The sequence below is a fragment of the Thalassophryne amazonica genome, chromosome 1 (assembly GCF_902500255.1).
Source record: "Thalassophryne amazonica chromosome 1, fThaAma1.1, whole genome shotgun sequence".
Lineage (NCBI taxonomy): Eukaryota > Metazoa > Chordata > Actinopteri > Batrachoidiformes > Batrachoididae > Thalassophryne > Thalassophryne amazonica.
The window spans coordinates 3499607-3507619 of NC_047103.1; the positions used below are offsets into that span (position 1 = coordinate 3499607).

Genomic DNA, 8013 nt, shown 5'->3' on the forward strand with positions numbered 1-8013 from the left:
TTTTGTGTATTTTTGCATGTTTTGTGTTTGTGTTTTTAAGTATTTTTGCATGTTGACGTGTTTTTGTTTGTATTTTTACATTTGTCTTTTTGTGTATTTTTATGTTTGTGTGTTTGCGTACTTGTAGGTGTTTGTGTGTTTTTGCTTATGTGGCAAAGCGGACAATTTACTCCTCAATCGTCAAGGCAATTAGAAATCATGAATGAAGATGGTATGTCAGACTTCTGAAACCACCCTGGGAATTTCACCCAGGGAATTCGACAATTGAATAACTTCAACCTAAGACACACAGGGTCGTTGTAATTGAGACAGAGATGCGGTTCCCAAATACAAACAAATAATTTATTAACAATTGAAATTCTAGTTAAAAAGACAATTTTATAAAAAACTCATTTAAAACACCACCAATTATGACCACATGAGGGCCCCCTTGCATCACACAGCCCGGCAGCACACGCAGCTGGCAAGAGTTTTCCAAATGTCCACACTCAGCGTAAAGCCGCCACAGCAAACAGGGCACATCCACTGGTCCCACGGGACGAAATCTTTCAGCAGAGCACCAGAGCAAAGCAGCAGGGCCTCCTTCCACAGCTTGGTACAAAATCCTACATTTTAAACAAATAAATATAAAACAAATATCTGAAAGAGGAGCTTACTTTGTGCTGTACATACCGAACCGTCCGTCACAGCAATCAGCTGTAACTCAACACCACCCCAGAGTGTCAAGAGCACCACAAACTCAGCAGCGCACCACCACCGACAGCCCACACAGAGGTCTCTGTACAACAAAACCACCTCCTTAAACACTCACCACTACACCTCAACGAGCCTGCAGCTGTGGCCGGTGCCTACCTGTCTTCACGGGAACATGGAAGTGAACACATCCAAACACCTGCAGTCAGTCTCCAGAAAGAGAAAGAAGAGCACACACACTCCTTCTTTTATGTAAACACTCCTCTGCCACAACCAGCTGCACTCAATCCACCAGCTGAACATCATTAAGGTCATCCATCCTGCTACAATCATGTTTGTGGGTTAATGTTTTTAAGTGCTTTTATGTTTCCGTTTGTTTGTACACAGCTGCATGTGCAACATCGTATGTAACGGCCACAACGATAACCCGGTGTGCGGCAGCAACGGCGTGACGTACGATACACCGTGTCACGTCCGAGAGGCGTCGTGCCTCAAACAGCTGAAGATTGACATCAAACATGTGGGACGTTGCCAAGGTAACGGACCAAACAGATACAAATTATTTATGTGGTGAACATCTTTTGCAATAAATTAAAAATGTGTTTTTATTAGTTTTGAGCCCTTTCACACAACACGGTCATCGGTTCAAGTCCACTTCTGCTTCGTTCTTCACGTACATGTGGAGTTGTGCCAGGAAGAACATCCAGTTTGTGTCAAATCAACACGCATGTCTTCACCTCCCTGTTCTTTACCACAGACTAAGGAGTTCTGGTACTTTGGGTTGCATTTAAATTCATTGAATGTTGACTCACACACCGTTGTGCTCCTCTCTGAGGAGACACATGCTAACTGTGTTCAACATTATACTAGCTAGCTGTGTTTTATTAATTTGATAAAATTCTGGTTACCAGACTATTCATATTGTGAAAAAGTATTGATAAAACTCACACTTGGTCCTGATTTGATGGTCCTGAGAGAGGGCAAGGAGACGTTTGTTCGATGAATCTGTGATCAGGGGACTCACCCGCTGTGGTGTAGTGACCCTCCACCTGCTCAAAGAGGAATCACAGCACTTTATTCCTCCAGACCTGCACCTCGTCCCACTGCTCTTAAGGAGGAAGATGGTTCAGTCCTGAGAGATGTCTCCTTGAGTTCTTGTGGCTGATTGTCCAGTTGACTGTGAACCACCAGATGTTGGTGAGATCACAAAGGCTGTGGAACAGCTGACGGTGGGACAACTCCAGGGATCTGCAGCACAGGAGGTGGGCGGATGTGCAAACAGTCCTTGTTTCAATCTGGGAGACAGGGATTATCCCTACAGACTTGAAAAAGGACTTGTTGTCCCGGTCTGGAAAGGGAAGGGTGATCAAGCTATCATGGTGTCACTGCTCTCTGTGCCGGGGAAGGTGCTTGTCAGGATTATTCTGAACAGGATCCAGTTTCAATTCTGTTCAATTTATTCATCTTATATAGTGCCAAATCACAACAGAGTTACCTCAAGGCGTTTCACACAAAACAATTCAAAAAACAAAATAAAATGAATTCAACGATTAAAAAAAAAGGAGTTTCAGCTATTTGCTGCTCAGCGAGTAGAACAGTCTGACTTCATACCCAAGACGTCAACCATGAACCACATTCCAGCCCTACAAGTACTCAGAGAAGACAAGCGTGAGTATCTGCAGTGTGTCTTTGCACCCTGTGTTGATTTTGACAAAGCGTTTGATTCAGTTGGTTGGACTGTTCTCTGGGACATCCTGAGAATTTGTGGGATCCCCAGAAAGTTACTGGACCTCATAACCAGCCTGTGCACAGATACTGTGAGTGCTGTATGGAGTGCAGGCAGAGACTGAAAACTGGTGTTCCTCAGGGATGTGTTCTGGTTCCAACACTGTTCAGTTCTTGCATGGACTGGGAGCTGGACTTGGTGTTGAGTCAGGTTGTGTAAACCAATGACTTTGGTACTTTTGTTTTTGAGGAGAGGTTTGGCGGTCTGACTTTGGATGGTGCTGTGATGTTTGTGGAATAAATGGACACTTGAGAAGCTGAGTGAGGAATCAGATTGTTTGGGCTTGAGATTGTCCCGGATCCTGACTATGATCCAGGCTTTCATTTAATTTCTAGATGCTAACAAAACTGTTGAACTTGTAGAGACTTTCACTGATCTCAGCAGGGATGTTCATGTCTCTGGGTCCTCAGCCTTTCAGATGCTTCCTGATGTCTTTGCAGTAGAACGAGGGTCCAAGTCTTTAGGGTCCTGGTGCTTCCTGCCTTATTGTCTGGTTCTCATACTTGGACTCTCGCCAGTGTCCTGAGGTGAGGACTGGATGTCTTTGGTCCCAGGTCTCTGTGGAGGATCTTTGGTTCCTGCTGGAATGACTTTGTGTCCAATAAACGGTTATGTAGTGAGACTCAAATGAGGAGGATCACTGACACTGTGAAGGAACATCAGACACATTTAGTCCACGTGGGGAGTTTCTCTGAACATGATCCAGGACACGAGTGTCTCAGTTTCTCTTCTTCTGTGGTTTTTCAGACAAAATCAAAAAGGACGAGGGCGTGAAGATGAAACCCGACATCTACGGTACGCTGCTGCTCGTCCTTTACAGTTCTTTTGGTTTTTGTTTCCTTCAAATGTTTTTCTTTTTCTTTTTTTCTTTTTTTTTTTTTTTACAGCGGTAGCCAAACCTGGAGAAGGGGAGGACTTTGGGGACAGCCCTGCCCCCTGCCCCGACGACTACGCCCAGTTCTGTGAACACGGCCAGTGTGAGATGAGACGCAACCTGCCAACCTGCAGGTAACAGCAAGCCCTCTGCTTTATGACATCCAGATCAGACCGGCACTGTCCCAGGTCAGCGACCTGACGGCGGTCTTTGTGTGTCAGGTGTGAGTCAGCGTACGGCGGTCCTCAGTGTGACCAGCTCCTGGACTTTAACATCCTGTACGTGGTGCCCAGTGGGGAGAAGCTGCACTACGTTCTCATCGCCGCCATCATTGGCGCTGTTCAGATCGCCGTCATTGTTGCCGTGGTCATGTGCTTCACCAGGTACACAGTGCACCATTTATGCAGCAAAAAACCGCCAACAGATCCAACATTATTCTGACAGATCAGGAAACACCCCCACAAGTCATCTTATTCAGGAATGATGTAATTCCTGTGCTCACCACCAGGTGGTGCAATGATTAGAAAGATCTTTCTTATGCTTTAATAATAATTAATTCTGTCACTGCAGATGTTTTGTGTTTTTTGCTTTTCTCTCCATCAGGCGGTGCAATAAGACAAAACGTGGACGGAGACAGAAGCAGCACCTGGGACACTTTCCGTCAGGGACGTCCTCCAGGATGATGTAGCTTCTGGTACTTTTAGGAAAAACAATAATGAACACTTTCGTACCACAGACAGACTGGATTTTTGATATTTCGTCATTCTGGTGCCTCTTTTTCTTTGTTTGTTTCTTTTGTTTCTTTTTTTTGTTGGACGTGCCTTATTTTGAAATCCGTCCTCAGTGTTCGGGTTCCTTTTGTTTTTTGTTTCCCAGCAGGCGGCGAGGACGGCGCTCTGAAGAAACACTGTGTCTGTTAGTTTTTCGCCCTGTGAGACAAAGTGGCGCCGCTTGTGTTTTTATTCAGTTTTCAAATGTTTTCATCGTTGATATCCGCTGCTGTAACTTTTTTTTTGAGTGAAGAACTCATCATACTGATTGTTTATATGGTTAGAAAGCTGGAAGTCGATAATTTTACAAATGCAAAATGTGTTTATGTTTGCAGGAGCTGATGCAAAATCAAGGCTGAACGCAAGATATAAAATTTATTGCATCTCTGGAACACATGCGCGCCGCGTTCAAATTGTTCGAAAATCCATTTTTAGAATACCGTCTGTCTGTTCCTCAGTATGAGCTCTGCGGGGGGTCGGCGTGTCAGCCTGCTGTGTGTTTGAGTCCCAGCGAGCAGTTTTACAAACATATTTCATTGTGTGCTGGTATTTTTACTTAATACTGTAGGGGGCGCTCTACAGTGGCAGCATAAAGTGTCACAGGGTTAAAAAATGTATTAACTGATTTTAAACGTTTTTTGTTTTTGACCATTTTTGAAGCTAAAATGCTGTTTTTTCTACAAGTTCAAAGCTCCAAACTGGCGTGTACAGGTTGTTATTTTTTGCTTACGTCTCAGATATCACCATTCCGGAAATGAATTCCAATGTTTGTGTGCGTTGTGACAAACTGACGATAAACAACTTTGTTTTTTATATAAATAATTTGTAATGACAGTACGATGTGCTTGTGTTGGATGTTTCTTAGCTGTGGTTGGTGGACTAGCTGCTATAAGGCGGCCGGAGCTTCCCTAAAGCATCACCACGAGGCCAAGTATCTCAGTCATTGGTGTGAAGACTAAATGCTACGTGAGCAAACGCTCATCACATCCGTTACTGATGGTGAAGCAGTCACACAGTACTGTCACCCATGGTGTGATGGTCATGCTGTGCCATCATCTATGGAGCACAGTCACTCTGTGCTATCACCTACCACGAATCTGTCACTCTATGGCATTACCTGCAGCATGTCTGTCACTATGCCGGCACCTCCGGTGATTCTGTCACTCTATACCGTCACCAATGGCGTGTCTGTCATTCTGTGCCATCACTTACGGCATGTCTGTCACTCTAAGCCGCCCCCTACAGAGTGTCTGTCACTCTATACCGTCACCAATGACGTGTCTGTCCTGCGATGCTGGCACACGATGTGATAACTTAAGAATGTGTGTTATATTGCGTTGGTCACGTGATGCCATTGGTGACGGTATGTCAGTTCCATGATGCTGCTTCAGTCACGTTATGCCATCAGAGATGCAGTCAGTGACTTTGTGTCAGTCATATGATGCCATTGGTGACTTCATGTCAGTCACATGGTGCCGTCAGTGACAATATTGGTCATGTGATGCCGTCTGTGACAGTGTTGGTCACGTGGTGTTCTCGGTGACAGTGTTGGTCACGTGATGCCTGTGGGAATCTGGCTGACTTTTACTCTTGATGTTTGTTGTTGCATGAACCAGTGATGATGATGTTTAGATTTTGCTGTAGTGGAACTCAAATTAAATTATGTTGTTCAATGCTGCTGTGTTTCCTGTTTCATCTGTTCACTCATGCAGCAGAGGTGGAAAACTCCGCCTTCAGGAAGTAAAAGCCCTCCCATGTACTGCTTGTATCTGTGCACCTAAAACAGGTGAGCTCAGTAATGAGCTCATCTACCTGCCTGACGAGTTGAACCAATTACAATCAGGTGGTTTACTAGGAAGATGGAACAAATATGTGGTTGGACTTTTATGTTCCGAAGCCGGTGTCACCAACCAAACAGTCCCCTGGCCCGGTCACACGGCATGCGACAATTCCTGAATGAAGGAAAAGAAGTCAAATCCTCTGGAAAAGGTGGACGAATGACCTTTGACTTTTCCCATCACGGAATAGCCTGCGAATCAAGAGTGCAAAAAGAACGAAAGAGGAGGCCTGAAAGAAAAAAACGCTGGTGTACCATGGTGCTGCTGTATCACTTTATTATGTTACTAAGCTATATATATATTGATTTATAACAGAAAACTGTCTAAAGGTGGAATAAATATAAGTGTAAAGATGATTGAATATATCAGCAGTAAATTGATCAGTCCGTGTGAACGCGCATTGACTCCCCATGTGCGGCTGATCCACAACGTGAATTCTTCCTTCCAGAACAGCTCTTTATATAATCATCTGAATCATCTACCTGTTGCCACAGAAGAGCTGGATTGTCATTCCTACACTACATACAGCTGGCAAACAGCCTGTTTGCTTGGATTTTTTTTTTTATCTGGGTGGGGGTCAGCTTCACTGGGCTCAGGCACCTTATACAAGGTCTGTCCGAAAAGTAACAGACCTTTTATTTTTTTCAAAAACTATATGGATTTGAATCACTGTCATTATTGTGATTGCATCAGCCAAGCTTGAACCTTCGTGCGCATGCGTGAGTTTTTTCACGCCTGTCGGTTGCGTCATTCGCCTGCGGGCAGGCTTTGAGTGAGCACTGGTCCAGCCCCCTCGTCGGATTTTCATTGTCAGGGATTTTCAATGGCTGAGCAACTGCCGCTTTGCTCCATGAAAATGTTTTCAGAAACTGTGAGACAGCCAGGTGGAAACCATTCAGAAAATTCAGATGGCTTTCAGTGAAGATTCTATCAGCGTCACACAGATTAAGGAGGATTACAACCAGATTAAAGACGGCCCACAGCAGCGGAGGGCGCACCGCGCTTCGAGCAGCCATCGACAGGCTGAAACGACCAGATCATTTCCAAAGTGAAGGCTGTGTTGATCCGGGACGTCGTGTGACTACCAGAGAAATCGCAGAACATTCCACTGTTACAGGAGATTTTGTAATGAAAGACGTGCAGAGGAATTCGTGCGTTGGGGTAACCCTAACCCGCTCATGGCGCACAACAAAAAACACCTCCGTGTTGGAAGTCTCACAGGACATGTTGTGGCATGTCCAGCTTTTACACAATTTCTCGGATACTCACTCGACTGAAAAGCCACCGAAAGCTGTCTGAATCTTCTGAATGCTTTCCAGCACGGAGGTGTTTTTTGTTGTGCACCATGAGCGGCTCTGTCCCGTCGCGCGAATTCCTCCGCACGTCTTTCATTACAAAATCTCCTGTAACAGTGGAATGTGCCGCAAAAGTGCTGATGTCCACATTTTCTGCGATTTCTCTGGTAGTCACATGACATCCCGGATCAACACAGCCTTCACTTTGGAAATGATCTGGTTGTTTCAGCCTGTCAATGGCCGCTCGAAGCGCGGCGCGCCCTTCGCCGCTGTGGGCCGTCTTTAATCCGGTTGTAATGATCCTTAATCTGTGTGACGCCGACAGAAACTTCAGCGAAAGCCATCTGAATTTTCCGAATGGTTTCCACCTGGCTGTCTCACACAGTTCCTGAAAACATTTTCATGGAGCAAAGCGGCAGTCGCTCTGCCATTTCCCTGACAATGAAAATCCGACTAGGGGGCTGGACCAGTGCTCACTCAAAGCCTGCCTCACAGGCGAATGACGCAACCGACAGGTGTGAAAAAACTCACGCATGCGCACGAAGGTTCAAGCTTGGCTGATGCAAGCGCACATGATTCAAATCCATATAGTTTTTGAAAAAAAATAAAAAGGTCCGTTACTTTTCGGACAGACCTCATATAGGCCAAAATTAATCTTTTGTGTGGATACAATTAATTATTTTACCAAAAATAAAATGAAAACCATGCTCCTGCAACAACCAATTGTTTGAAACAACAACAAAATTTCCGACAGTAT

At 44.9% G+C, this 8013-nt stretch overlaps 1 protein-coding gene across 2 annotated transcripts in view; it reads left to right on the forward strand.

Moving 5' to 3' along the window:
- Positions 1-5799, forward strand: part of LOC117523018 (tomoregulin-1-like) — a 30353-nt gene extending 24554 nt beyond the window's left edge. For both annotated transcript variants that reach the window (XM_034184534.1, XM_034184468.1), the window contains exons 6-10: positions 1081-1229; positions 3227-3274; positions 3367-3487; positions 3575-3736; positions 3957-5799. In XM_034184534.1, the coding sequence (XP_034040425.1) occupies positions 1081-1229; positions 3227-3274; positions 3367-3487; positions 3575-3736; positions 3957-4041 (565 nt within the window). In that variant the 3' untranslated portion in view covers positions 4042-5799. The remainder of the gene's footprint in view (positions 1-1080; positions 1230-3226; positions 3275-3366; positions 3488-3574; positions 3737-3956) is intronic.
- Positions 5800-8013: the final 2214 nt, after the last annotated feature.